Raw genomic sequence first — 14,636 nt, 5'->3', positions numbered from 1 at the left:
AATTGTCTTTTGAATGCATTCAGTCAATCGGCCTCCACTGCCTTCTGAAGCGGAGAATTCCACAAATTCACAACTCTCTGGGTGAAAAACGTTTTCCTCATCTCCGTTCTAAATGGCTTACCCCTTATTCTTAAACTGTGGCCCCTGGTTCTGGACTCCCCCAACATCGGGAACATGTTTCCTGCATCTAGCTTGTCCAATCCCTTAATAATTTCATATTCAGTTCCCAGCTCCGATCCTCTTGCAGCCTTGTCTCTGTAATTCTCACAACATTATGCCTACCAATCTCTACCTCGAGCCTCGAGCTCATCCACTTTATTTCTTATACTTCGCGCATTCATATGTAACACTTTTAATTTGGTATTCACCTCCCCTCTCACACCAGATCCTATTTAACCTGACCTTGCTAAAGGTTGCCCTTTATCTAGTTCACTTGCCCCAGTTTAGGATAAGTGTGTTCTTCCATGATTGTAAAAGTATATCATTCATCATCTGCATCAAATTTTGCAACTTAGTCTTGGTCTCCTATTGCTGTGAAATTCAAAATTGGTGCAAATTTTGTAAGTCGAAAAGATTCAAAACTGCCCTCCATCTTTAACCGTCACCTTCAGCACAAAACTGTTCTTCCCCACGTGCAATATATACGTCAAGTAGGTGAGATTCCTGGATACATTTTCCACTTTCCAACTCTGAACATTTGAATTTGTTGAAAATACTGTGCATAGTGAAAATGACAAAACCCTGATTTTTTTTGATTTTTTTTTTCTTCTTCTTTCCCCCCCCCCCCCCCCCCCCCCCCCCCTGACTTGTGTTTTTCCAGCTATCATCAGCAGTTGGAGGGCTGTGGAAAGGGACTATGGCATGAACTCCGGCAGACTTACCACAATCTTGTGTTGCTTCTTGTAACTGCTGTTCGTCAGTTTAACACTGAGAAAGATTGGTAAGTAATTACTTGAACAGAATGAATGAATTCAGCATTTGGTTTAGTTTTATTTTGAGTCCAGCCTATTGTTAAATGAAAGAACACCAATACAGTCATCCATTTTAGAGTTTTGACCATCATACAATATGTTCCTGAGCAGTTCTTTCAATGTTGTTGCCATCCAGTGCTTTTTGTAACTGGTTGCCATTGAAGAACATTGAAACAAGAGCAGCATTAGGCCATTTGATCCTCTGCCATTCAGTCAGATCATGAATTACTTTTTTTTACTCAGTGCCTCTTTTCTGTACCAGTCCCATCTCTCAGTATCCAAAATTCTTGATCCTGTCCTGAACATATCAGTGACTGAGCCTTCACTCCCTTTCTGGGTGGAGAATCCCAAAGATTTACTACTTCGTGTGAAGACATTTCTTCTCATCTCAGTCCCAAATGACTGACCCCTATTTTGAATCCCAGCCAGAGGAAACATCATCTGCTCATCTACCCTGTCAAGTTCCGGAAGAATTTGTATGTTTTCATGAGATACTGTTTTGTCTTCAAAGCTTTTGAGAGTACAGGCCCAATCTGACAATCTCTCATGATAGATTTCTTCCTTCTTCTCTCTCGTGTCTGGAACCAATCTGACAAACCTTTGCTGCAAACCTATAATCAAAAGTCTATAGGTGGGCAGACTAGGCATGCGGAGTAATTCCAGGGTTGGTCGTACAAGGAGATATTCAGAGACTGCATTCTGAAATCAATCCATTTTCTCCAAATATGCCTGACCCGCTTTTTGACGTCTTTTTTAAGGAGACACTAACTGTTTTTGTACTTGCGTAAGGGCCAAGAAACCGTTAGCTTTCCTTTTTGTCTTACCAATGCTTTTGATTACCTCATTAGCTTTCACTAATTTTCTATTGTATTTATTTTCTACACTCCCATATCTAGCACATGTATTGAATAAAAATTGATATTTAATTCCTGGATCTCACATCGTAGATTCAAACAGTATGTACTGAAATATATACCAAATACTTCACACGTGAATTCCTCTAGGATCTAATGTCGAGCTACTATGTAGGCAGGTACTATGCCAGGTGGTTCAGAAAGGAACCACGGGACTCAACTACCTTCTGGAAGGTACTTTCAAAACAATGATGCCCGGCCATAAGACCAGAGCAAAGCTTTTGCCTATTTTACCACAGAGCAGGTGCAGTCACTGACAGTTTCATGAACAACAGGTGCCCACTGATTCCCACATCTGGTAGCCCAAGTCATTGGACAGGTGATACAATGTGGGGTGGGGAGAATTCGGGTGGAGTGGATGTGAGGGAGTTATCCAGGTGCTGGACTGAACAGAGCAGAATTTGCCCCAAGATATAATATAGAGAGTATACCTCTAAAACCCCTGACTTAGAATGGCCATTTTTAAATCTATTGGAGATGCAATGTGCTCATGTATAAAATATCCAGCAAGTAATTCAACCAATTTTCTTTTTGCTGTTCCCTATAGTGGCAGAGTTGACAACATGGTTTCTAGTGGATTTATGCCCCATTGTATGTTTCCTTTAGGTCTCTGCTCCCAGCTCTGTCCTGTGTTCAGACCTGCCTTCTACATTTACTGGATATAGGTTGGGAGCCACTGGACATGTCCTTTTTCAATGACATCAAGTTACCTGATCTCCTACTGGCAATGTCACAAGAAAATATCAGTATTCATGACAGCGCCATTCAGTGAGTATAAATCACAATATGGTGTAAGCCTTTGAAATATATGAAATGATCTTGTGCTCTTAGGGCTAACGGAATTAAGAGATATGGGGAGAAAGCAGGAACAGGGTACTGATTTTGGATGATCAGCCATGATCATATTGAATGGTGGTGTTGGCTTGAAGGACCGAATGGCCTACTCCTGCACCTATTTTCTATGTTTCTATATGGTAGGTTGATCATTAATGCAAATTGGCTATGGGTTTATATATCAATACATGTTGGTGTGAGGGCAAAAGCGGGCAAGCTGTGATTCAGGATAAAGTGACAGGGTAAGTGAAGGTTTGGTAATACATGAAGGTGGAAGAGTGGTGAGATGATGAATGCAACGTGGCGTCATGGAGGCTGTTTGCTGGCTGGATTTGCTGCAAATAGAGCAGGAAGGCATTGGATTTGGTGCAGCAATCTAGAGCAACAAACAAACCCGAAACGTTACCCATTCCTTTTCTCAAGAGATGCTGCCTGTCCCACTGAATTACTCCAGCTTTCTGTATCTATCTTCTGTTTAAACCTGCATCTGCAGTTCCTTGCTACACACCCCCACATCTCTCTCTCTCGAGTGGCTTCACTGCTCCTCTCACTGTGATTCCTTACCTGTTCTACACTGAGCCATGCCGCACTGATGTTATATTGACTTGTGGAGTGGAGGTGTCAATAACAGGTTCAGGACAGAGTGGAGTGGGAAGTTGGTTGCTAGAAAGAGGATTGGGGAAGTGGCGAGACAAGAGGCAATTGGTGCGTCATGGAAAGGTGAAGGATGAGGGGAGGGAAGGTGAAGGTGGAAACAGCTAGGTGGGTCATCGCCATTCTGTGGAGAAAGATGGATTCCGGTGCTGGAATCTGCATAAATAGGGATGGTGCTAATAGAAATCAATAGTGTTTGGTACACAATGGGGTTTGGGGGTGGTGGTGGTGGTGGAAAGGGGTGTGATTTTTTTTTTTTTTGGGGGGGGGGGGGGGGGGGGGGGGGGGGGGGGGTGGATGATGATTTTTTTTAATGGAAGCGGACACGTACCTATCCAGCCATCAGACAGACAGCATGAACAGTTTTCAACTGATAATGAAGCTTTGTTAACTGTTTGCCTGATGGACGTTTATTTAGCCAGTGGAGTGAAGAGGATGAGATTGCGGATTATGAATGCAACAAAGAATGGATGGATGAATGTCAGGATGGAATACAGCTGCGGGTCTGGTATGATAGGATGACCAATGCTACAGCTGAAGAGAAGAGGCGAGTAAGTGAATGTTTTAAGTCATTTCATTATCCCCTATGTTATGGCACGTAGTTATTGTGCAGTACTTTGCATTAGAATTGTAAGAAACCAAAGTTTAGGTTTGTGAACTTTTCTCTCTTGTTAATAATTTCTTTCCCTTAGAGTATAGAAATAATAGAGTACAAAACGCTTTCTGTGGGAATTGAGAGAAGTAGTATAATTTCCCCCGGAAAGTTTTTAACAAAATATATTTTAAGTTGCCGTGTCGAAGATGGGTCTGTGAATAAAATTCTTGTTTACCTTCGATAAATACATAAAACAAGTCATCAGCAAGTGTATCTATTAACTGCACACCACTAATTCATTAACGACTACCACTGTTTCTGATGAAATAACTTGAGTTTTAGTGTCTGGAATTGTAATTAACTATTTGTTTTTATGTGACAGATGCACATGTTTGTTGCACGTTACTGTGACCTGCTGAATGTGGAGATATCCTGCGACGGATGTCATAAAATAGCACCTTGGCATCGTTACCGTTGTCTCCAGTGTCCAGACATGGATCTCTGCAAAACATGTTTTCTCGGTAAAAAAAAATGAAGTGCTGCGAAGTAAAAATGCCTCGATTTTTCTAGGCTGCTATTAATGGATGTTAATTAATTAACCTTCTTCAGGAACTCGACCCGAAACATCACCCATTCCTTCTCTCAAGAGATGCTGCCTGTCCCACTGAATTACTCCAGCTTTCTGTATCTATCCTCTGTTTAAACCTGCATCTGCAGTTCTTTGCTACACACCCCCACATCTCTCTCGGGTGGGCTTCACTGCTCCTCTCACTGTGATTCCTTACCTGTTCCGCACTGAGCCATGCCGCACTGATGTTATATTGACTTGTGGAGTGGAGGTGTCAATAAGGGGTGGAGGCTTCAGCTGGGTTCCCTGCATAACTGGAGAGTGAAGGAGTTTACACCAAGTTCCTAATACAGCAGTGCTGTTATTATTAATAAACCTCTGCCCTTTCAGTGCTGATCCTATTATTATTATTATTATATTTATTATTGTTTATGGGAATTCATCTTTAGCAGTAAGTGAGAAGATACCTGTGGGGTTGATAAGCATGATGTGAATAACATCTGTTTGCTTCTGTGCAAAACAGCATCTAAATGTTCCCAGAAATTCACCCTGTCTATTGAATTGTTAATATCTAGCTAGCCTATTTCATTGCCAATATTATCTTGTTGAGACCAAAGTTCTGAAGCCTTAGGTTTATAATGTGCCAAGGTACATTGAAAAGCTTTAGTTTGCATGCCATCCCATCCCATCAAATGATCGGGTCAATTTATACTGTGGTGATTTTTCCTTTTAGGAGGAGTGATGCCTGAACATCATGAAGATTATCATAAGATGGTGAACATGGAGTACGCGTGTGATCACTGCCAGGGGCTAATCATAGGCCGCAGGATCAATTGCAACGTATGTGATGACTTTGACCTTTGCTACGGGTGCTATTCTGCAAAGAAATACCCTGACAGGTAACCGACAATGGTGCTATACAGCACTAGAATTACTACTTCTTAATTACAGATTGTAATGTTGATGACCTAAAAATGAAGTCGTCAACATTCACAGTTCGTTTTTAAAAAATGAGATCACAGAAGCCATTTGGTCTGTCAAGTCTATTCCACTTCACAAATATGCCTATCCCATCACTCTATTCTCTTACACACACCTCTTCAGTGCCATTTAGACAAGCATGTAAAGAGGCAAGTAATAGAGGGATATAGTCCATGTGCAGGTAGATGGGATTTGTTTAAATTGGCATTATGGTTGGCATCGAGATCGTTGGCCACTGGCCCTGTTCCTGTGTTGTAGTGTTCTATGTAACTCCATCCTGATTATCATAACACCCACCTTCACTATGGGTAATATACAGAGACTATGGTGGGTCTAAAACATCAATGAGGCCACGGATGATGTGTGACCTCCACACTGACAGCACTGGAGGTAGGATCATATCTCGGGTGCTGGAATTAGGAGGCAGCAGCTCTCGTGCGTAACTCATTTGCAGGATTGCTATTTTTACTCCCTCAAATGGTGCAGCCATCTGTTCACCCTGTTATTAACAGATGTGTCTACTTCAAAGACATCGCTGTGAGCTTTCAGCAAATTTGATAAATTATTTGGCTCCCTCTGCCTCTATTGGGGAGTCTCGGGAAAATAATTAAATGACAGCAACGTTTGTCTGGCCACGAGTGTGCAGATTTGTCTGGCCACGAGCTCTGCCCTTGAACTGTGCTTGCAACACTTCAGCAGTATGCACATTCTGCCCTTGTCTCATTTCACCTTTTGGGTGCTGCCGCTGTCCTTTTTGAGTAACTGTTTCACTCGTGATCAGTCGTCTGTCAATTGTTTAGTATATTGTTGAAGTTTAGTGTATAATTGAACCCAGCTGACTAAACTACTTAAGTAATGAGAATTATCTAAAGTGTGTTGTTCCCTACCCAATATCTGTATCATTCTTCATGATTTCCTCTTGTACCAAACTAAATCTAGTAAACTAACCTGGCAGGGAAGGGTGCTGCAGGGGAACTTTTCTGCCTCTTATTCATACTATTTTGTAATGACTTTGTTACCTTTGTCAATTGTTAATAAGTTGGATGGGGAGATGTACTGTTTCTTATCGAAGTGCAAACTGCTGTAGGACCTTAACTTATCAGTCAGCATCTTGGGAGGGATATGGACAGATGATGTTTCGGGTCAGACATGAGGGTGCAGATCCTACTGAAGAAGGGTCTCAACTGGAAATATTGTCAGTCCGTTTCCCTCGACAGATGCTGTCTGACCCAGCTATTAGTTTTTTTTTGCTCAAGGTTCCAGCACCTGCAGTCTCTTGTCTCTATTGTTTCCCACATTAATTTGAAGCTTTTAATTTCCCTGCAGCCACTTGCCTACACACAGCATCACGGTGTTCCCCATGGTGACGATTCGCATCAGTGACCGCCACCGTCTCATCCAGCCATACATCCACAACTACACCTGGCTGCTGTTCAGCGCACTGGCCCTCTACACGGCCGACATCGTTACAGAGCAGAAACCCACCAAGGAGAACCTGGACCCTTGTGTGCAATCTCAGGCTGAGGCACTGGAAGCTCGCTGCACAGAGCTCATCACTGAATATCTAATCAAAGCCCATCAAGGAAAAAGTAAATGATGCACGTTTTCATTATTCTGAAACTGTAGACATACGTTCAAGATTTTCCTTTGGCTTCACAGCGCCAGAGTCCCGGGTTTGATCCTGACTCTGGTGCTATATGTGTGTGAAGTTTGCACGTTCTCTCTGTAACCAGGTGGGTTTCATCCGGATGCTCTGGTTTCTTCCTACATCCCAGAGATGTGCGGGTTTGTAAATTAATTAATCTCCGTAAATTGCCCCAAATGTGTAGGGAGTGGATGTGAAAGTCAGATAATATAGAACTAAGGGCGGCACGGTGGCGCAGTGGTGGAGTTGCTACCTTACAGCACCAGAGACCCGGGATTGTTCCTGACTACAGGCGCTGTCTGTGTGGAGTTTGTACGTTCTCCCTGTGACCACGTGGGTTTTCTCCAGGTACTCTGGTTTCCTCCCACACTCCAAAGACATGCAGGTTTGTAGGTTAATTGGCTTTAGTAAAATTGTAAATTGTCCCTAACGTGTAGGATAGTGCTAGTGTGCGAGGTGATCACTGGTCAGCGCCGACTCGGTGGGCTGTATCTCTGGCTAAACTGGCATGAGCTGGTGATCGATGGTCAGCGTGGATTCTGTAGACAAAAGGCCTGTCTCTACCCAATCAATACTCAAACAAGGTTAAATAAAAAGTGCTGGAGTAGCTCAGCAGGTCAGGCAGCATACCTGGAGAATCAGCATGTGACGTTTCACATCGGGATCCTTCCTCAGACTAATTGATTGTCTGATCAGATTCATCAGATATGTCTGAAGAAGGGTCCAGACATCATCTGTCCATATTCTCCTGCGATGCTGCTTGACCGACTGAATTACACCAGCACTTTATGCCTTTTTTAAAAATAAACCAGCATCTGCAGTTTCTTGTTTCTACTCAGATGGATACTTGTTTGAACTAGTGTTTCATCTCTGTTGCTTGTATTGGGCTGTTACATACCGTAGTGTGAATGACCCAGTCAGCTCTACTCTCATTGCCTATGCATTGTCTAGCGCTGTTACAAAACCCTACTATCAGTGGCACTCCAGATCTGCTCACTGCCTTGTGTGTGCGATTCTGGAGGCTGTTTGGGTGGGTGGGGGGGGGGGGGGGGGGGGGGGGGGGGGGGGGGGGGGGGGGGGGGGTTAAAATGCAGGTTTGTATTGGTTTGGAGAGAGAGAATGTGCTCGGACTTCAAGCTGATGAAGAACAATTGATAGGCAATCCCACCTCCGTTTATATTTAAAAAAAGTTGCTGGTCGATTGCATCGCTGAATTGAAGTTAAACGTGACTTCTAACGGCTTCAACATCACGGATCGCAAGAGCAGGACAAAACAAAAGGAATGTCGTTTATTTAACATCTTTCCTTGCTTTTTTGTGTGGTTTCGTTTTAATCTGATGATGCAAAAAATGTTACTTAGGCCCCGATACGATATCGGCCTGCCATAGGGGCTTAGACCATAAATTTTGCAGCCATATTCGCTCGATCACAATCCAGAACAGCCACTCAAGATAATCAAATTAATTATTTTTTTGCACAATCATGTCATTAGAACATCTAAATCATCTATATTTTGTGTTATTGTCTATCTACGATCAGTATTTTCATACTAAATATCTGAAAACTTCCACAGTAACGTTTTAGTGAGATGTTTAGTATGAAAATATTGTTCGTGGATAGACAAATTACAGGCTTCATTTTTTAAATGTCAACATTTTGTAACATTCCTGGATTGTCACAATATGCTACCTTCTTTAAAACGTGCAAATGATCGAAACATCCATTGTTTGATTATATTTTGTCCCAGGTCTAAAGAACTCTGCGGTACTTTCGTTACTCTCCAATGCAACGAGTGAAAGTGAGATGGCCATTACTAATACCACAGCAGAATCTACAGCGGAGATGCTTTCCACAACTGATCAATGCACCAGCAACCAACATCAGGTCAGCGTGTGTTCTACTCAGTTGTACAATACAATTTATTTGTCATTTGAACCTCATTGAGGTTCAAACGAAATGTTGTTTCTGCAGTCATACACACAAGAAAAAGAACCAAGACACAACACAATTTACACAAACATCCATCACAGCGCATCTCCTCCTCGCTGTGATGGAAGGCAAAGACTTATCTCTCCCCTGCACTCCCCATTCCCCTCCCGATGTCAGAGTCAAAGCCCCCGGGCGGGCGATGGTAAGTGTCCCGCGGCCATTCAAAGCCGCGCAGGGCGATGTAAGGCCCTGCTCCAGGTCATCTTCAACCCCGCAACTCGGACGGGAGAAGTCGCCGTTGCGGAATCCCCGAAAAGCGGTCTCCCAGCAGGGACCCACGGGCTCCCGGTGTGACCGTCCACCAGAACTGCGGTAAGTCTCCGAATCTCCGGGGTCGGGTCGCAGCCGAGCGCCACCACAGCTCCTCCCGCTCCGAACTCGGCCAGCTCTACGATGGTAAGTAGGTCCGCAGCTCCACGACTGGAGTCCCAGGTCGTTCCGATTGGAGGCCGCTCCATGGTGCTCGGCCCCAACGACAACGGAGAAAAGGTCGGGTTCTCCTTACAGGGAAAAGATTTAAAAAGTTTCCCCCACCCTCCGCCCCCCCACACACATACACAAAAAAATAAAAATAAAAACTACATTCAAACGAGACAAAAAATAATAAAAATAATAAAAAGACAGACGGACTGCAGAGGCCGCTGCGACGTGATTCACGCCGCCCACCGAACTGTGTATTGTGTTCAAAGTTTCTGAGACCAAACCCTTTGAGCTATGTTTCCTAAGTTGGTTCAACTAGATAGTCTTGGAGCCAAATAGAACATAAAACAATATGGCACAGGATCAGGCCATTCAGCCCACAATATCTAATCTGTGCCTGCACATGATCCATATCCATCCATTCCCTGCATGTCCATGTGACTTTACAAAAGTCTCTTAAACGCCACCATCTTATCTACTCCCACCGCTATCCATGGCAGCACATCTAGGCACTCATCAGTCCCTGTATAAAACAAAAACCTATCCCTCGCATCTCGTTTAAAACGTTTGCCCCCTCTGATCCTAAAGCTATACCCCCTTGGCTTTGACGTATCAACCCTGGGAGAAAGGTTTGGATTATCTACCCGTATATAATTTTATATACTTTTATTATCATGTCCCCCCCCACCCCCAATCTACAACACTCCATAGAAAATAATCCATGGTTGTCCAATCTCTCCTTTTCGCTAATACCTTGTAATCCAGGCAGCATACTGATAAATCTCTTCTGCGCTCTCTCCAATGCCTCCACAATCTTACTGTATTGGGGAGGCCGGAACTGCATATTATACTCCAAATGCAACCTAACCAAAGTTTTATAAAGCTGCAACATGACTTCCTGACTCGAATCCTCAATGCTCCAACCTATAAATGCAAGCATACCTTCTTTGCCATTCTATCTACTTGTGTTGTCACTTTCAGGGAGCTATGGATTTGGACCTCAAGATTTCTCCATACACTAATGCTGTCAAGGGTCTTGCTATTAACTGTATACTTCCCCCTATATTGGACCTCCCAAAGTGCAACGGATCGCACTTGAATTATACTCCAGCTGTCTCCAGCTGACACCTGAAGGCTGCAGCGAATCGTCCGATCAGCAGAGAAGGTTATTGGCTGCAACCTTCCCTCTATTGATGAACTGTACACTGCAGGGGCCAGGAAGCGAGAGGGCAAGATCATCTCTGACCCCTCTCACCCTAGCCACAAACTCTTTGAATCACTTCCCTCTGGAAGGTGACTCCGGACTGTCAAAGCTGCCACAGCCAGACATAAAAACAGTTTTTATCCACGAGTAATTGCTCTACTCAACAGCCAAAAATCTGTAGCCTCCCTTTGATCTGGTGCTTTGTTGCTTCACATGCTTGATCAATGGTGTTTTATCATTAATGGTTTATTATTATTAATGTTTAGTGTTTTCTGAGTCATTCGTAACTGTCACTGTATGTCATGTTGTTACTTGTGGGCGGAGCACCAAGGCAAATTCATTGTATGTGAATACTTGGCCAATAAACTTACTTACTCAGTGGCACATTTTGGAGTTGGATTCATGGGAGGTGGTCTTGGAGGGGAAGATGCACCTCAAACTGCGGAGCGCCTTGGACAATATAGCTCACCCCCTCCATGACACACTGGTCAACCTGAGCAATAGACTAGTTCCACTAAGATGCAGTACAGAACGCCACAGGAGATCCTTCTTCCTGGTGGTTACCAAACTGTACAAAGCTTCCCCCTTCTGTCGTGGGGTAGACTGACTCCCTTTTCCCCCACCCACCCTAATCTTTGCACATCCCCAATCCTTTCCACTCGTCATTTTAATTTAATGTTTCATGTATTTTGTGTTTTATGACTGTTGGCGGATCAATTTCCCTCCTGGGATAAATAAAGTTCTATCGTACCGTAGATCCATTAATGAGCATCAATTAACGTTACGCTAAGGACGGAGATACTAAGGCATGTGACAGGCGTTTTCAGGAAGGTGGTGAATGAGGCAGAGGGATTTGGAGCTCTACTAAGAGCAGAATCAATGGACTAGGTTGCTTTCAATAAGTGGGCGACAAAAGTCAGGGATATGGTGGGGATCATGTCTGGAAGAATGTCAATCTGTGTGTGTGTGGAGATGAGTGGGGTAATGCTGTAGAGGTTAAACTTTCAATTAGAATGGATTTGAATGGATTAGAACCCAATGTAGGTCGCTGTGGATAAATAGGATCTTGTGCGGTTTTGGAAACTGTACCATAATTTTTGTTTGAGCAGAGTTCTGGGAACGGAGGAAGAAGCTTGGTTGGTCAGATCATTTGGCGATAAAAGTAGATATGCTCAACCTTGGAGCATTCTTCTGTTCAAAATATATTTAGAGAAATACGCAAACCATCCACAAAATTGCTGGAATGTGGTGTAGGGTGGGAATAGAGTTTTGCAAAGTGTGTGCGCATTAGCTGGTATCATATCGTTAATCTAGTGAGGGTGCAGGAAAGATTCGACTGGACTTTATCTTGCACTAAGTGTTATTCCCTTTATCATATACCTGTACACGATGGCTCGATTGTAACCAGGTATTGTCTTTCTGCTGACTGGTTAACACGCAACAAGAAGCTTTTCACTGTATCTCGGTACACATGACAATAAACTAAGCTAAACTAGATGGGAGGACTTAAGGTATCTGCAGACTTTGAATACTCTAGGAGATGAAAGAAACAGCAGATGCTGGAATCATAAGCAAAAAAACAAAGTGCTGGAGGATCTCTGTCGGTCAGCCAGCATCTGTGGAGGGAATGTGTAGATAAGGTTTCAGATCGGGATTATTTATAGGAGGAGAAAGCTGGAAAAGAGATGAGTATGATGAAAGTTGGTTCCCTCTGATTGCTTTTCATGGAAGGGAGTGGAATGGTTGTGGATATTTACTTTCCAGGCTGCTCCAAGATGTCTTCAGTTTATGCAAGTTCAGCAGAACCATGGAGACTGCCATTAGTTTGAAAGATAACAGTAATCTAATATTCCAGGCCTTCATGATGTTACCAACTTTATCTCAGCATAACCATAGAATTTAGTAACCATAGAATTCAGTTAACAGTCAGTACATTGTTATTTGAAGACTTTCTAAAGCTATCGTTTGACCGATTTTTAAAACCACAATAGCTATTAGTCCTTGCTTCTAATCTTTACTTATGTCCATTTTCAGGCATCAACTGTTGCAGATGACCAAAGAGAAATGTTATCTGATACACAATCCAAAGATGAACAGGAAGCTGTTCAGCGTCACCAGGAGAAAATCAAAAAGAAGGTAAGTGTTGGAATTTGGCCGCAGAGCTTAGGTTTGCAAGCATCACTCGCATATCTACAGGTTGATTTTGGTCCTGGAACATTGGCTAAGTTGTTTTTCCTTATTTCTGGTGAACACCCCACCCCAGTGGGAAGCTTCTCTGAGATAAGCAGCTTCATGGTGAGAAAGATTGGAGAAATGTTATTGTTTAAAAAATTCCTGATTTAAAAAAAAATTGAACCAAATGCTTATTTCAACTCATGTAGACCCTGTTTCTGTGCCTGTGTTTAACCTCACTGCTGCTGTGCCGTTTAACAATGCATACATCATTGAAAGTTTACTTTGTAAAAAATCATTTACTATTTTAAACTTCTTTACTTCATCTTTCCATTTAAAGTTTTTTACTGTTGTATCCCCAATTTCCTTTACTTACTTAAGGCTGCTGTCTCAATAGACAATAGGTGCAGGAGTTGGACACCCGGCCCTTCGAGCCAGCACCACCATTCAATGTGATCATGGCTGATCATCCCCAATCAGTACCCAGTTCCTGCCTTCTCCCCATATCCCCTGACTCCGCTATCTTTAACAGCCCTATCTAGCTCTCTCTCTCTCTCTCTCAAGACTCTGCAACTGTCTTCCTGTTTCTCCCTTTTTATCTCTCTCCTGTTTATAGCAATGTTACAAAATTTTGAGATTTAAAAAATCAAGTCTGCAATTTATCCCATCAGATAAAGCATAACAATAAGTTTAATTTGACACCTAATTCACTTTCATATCTCAAGTAATAAAAAAGTTATTGCCATTTGCATACTCGGAAATTAGCATCTTGTTCCCTATTGATTTTCTATGGACATAACAAAAAAGCTGTGATCAAGGACAGTCAAAACCCCATAACCTTCTTAAAAATTAAGAGAACTGAATGAAATTTTCAGTTATCATAGATTGAAGCATTCTGAAACAAATATAAAATAATCTTACTTGGATGACCTGAAATTAAAGCATATAGTTAGTTAGTTACCCAATTGTAGCTAATTTCAAACTTCAATTACTAGATCTAACCATCTATCCATTTCTTAATAAATGATTAACATTTTTAAATAGCCCAAGTGTCCAAATAATATTCACAAATAATTCACAATAAAACATGATTTTTAAATCTCATTTACATCAATTTATAGGCCAAATGGAAGGAATTTAGTGTTCAATTGCTGTGAATTAAAGTCTATTTTAAATCGGCTTTCTAGTGGGTTCCTGTGAACGCGCTGGTTTAGAACATTCACATTGCGCTGGATTTGTGCCCTCAAACGCCCAGAAAAATACTGCGGGATATAAAGAGCCCAAAATGAGCTACTCGCTATAGAAAACTTTATATATTGGGTTCTTAAGAAGCCCCTTTTAATGTAAAAATAAGGTACATACCTTCAATTGTTTGCTTTATAAAACCCTGGGGCTGCGAGAGGTCGCGGGTTTAGAGAGTGATTTTTAAACTACTATAACTATTATACAAGGCCATAAAAACTAATAATACCTTTTGCGACGGGGTCTTTCAGCGATTTTCCGTTAATGATTTACTAGGCTGAACATTTTCGATTGCAACAGCCTAGTAAAAATCGCGTTTTAAACCCGCCCCCTCTAAACAGCGGCAAAATCACGCACACGGCCTGGGGGCAGATTCTCATTGACGATTCAGGTAGGTTTTGTAACATACCTACTGTTTAACAGATCTACTCAAACCTAACTGTTTGA

At 42.4% G+C, this 14,636-nt stretch overlaps 1 protein-coding gene across 4 annotated transcripts in view; it reads left to right on the top strand.

The window, feature by feature from the left end:
* Window positions 1–14,636, top strand: part of zzef1 (zinc finger, ZZ-type with EF hand domain 1) — a 149,512-nt gene that overhangs the window by 78,443 nt on the left and 56,433 nt on the right. For all 4 annotated transcript variants that reach the window (XM_055657837.1, XM_055657836.1, XM_055657838.1 and 1 more), the window contains exons 31-38: window positions 821–940; window positions 2,492–2,653; window positions 3,792–3,924; window positions 4,351–4,489; window positions 5,270–5,435; window positions 6,844–7,106; window positions 8,910–9,046; window positions 12,810–12,911. In XM_055657837.1, coding sequence (XP_055513812.1) covers window positions 821–940; window positions 2,492–2,653; window positions 3,792–3,924; window positions 4,351–4,489; window positions 5,270–5,435; window positions 6,844–7,106; window positions 8,910–9,046; window positions 12,810–12,911 — 1,222 coding nt within the window. The remainder of the gene's footprint in view (window positions 1–820; window positions 941–2,491; window positions 2,654–3,791; window positions 3,925–4,350; window positions 4,490–5,269; window positions 5,436–6,843; window positions 7,107–8,909; window positions 9,047–12,809; window positions 12,912–14,636) is intronic.

This window comes from Leucoraja erinacea, chromosome 28, assembly GCF_028641065.1.
Source record: "Leucoraja erinacea ecotype New England chromosome 28, Leri_hhj_1, whole genome shotgun sequence".
Lineage (NCBI taxonomy): Eukaryota > Metazoa > Chordata > Chondrichthyes > Rajiformes > Rajidae > Leucoraja > Leucoraja erinaceus.
This window is presented reverse-complemented; position numbering and strand designations above follow the sequence as displayed.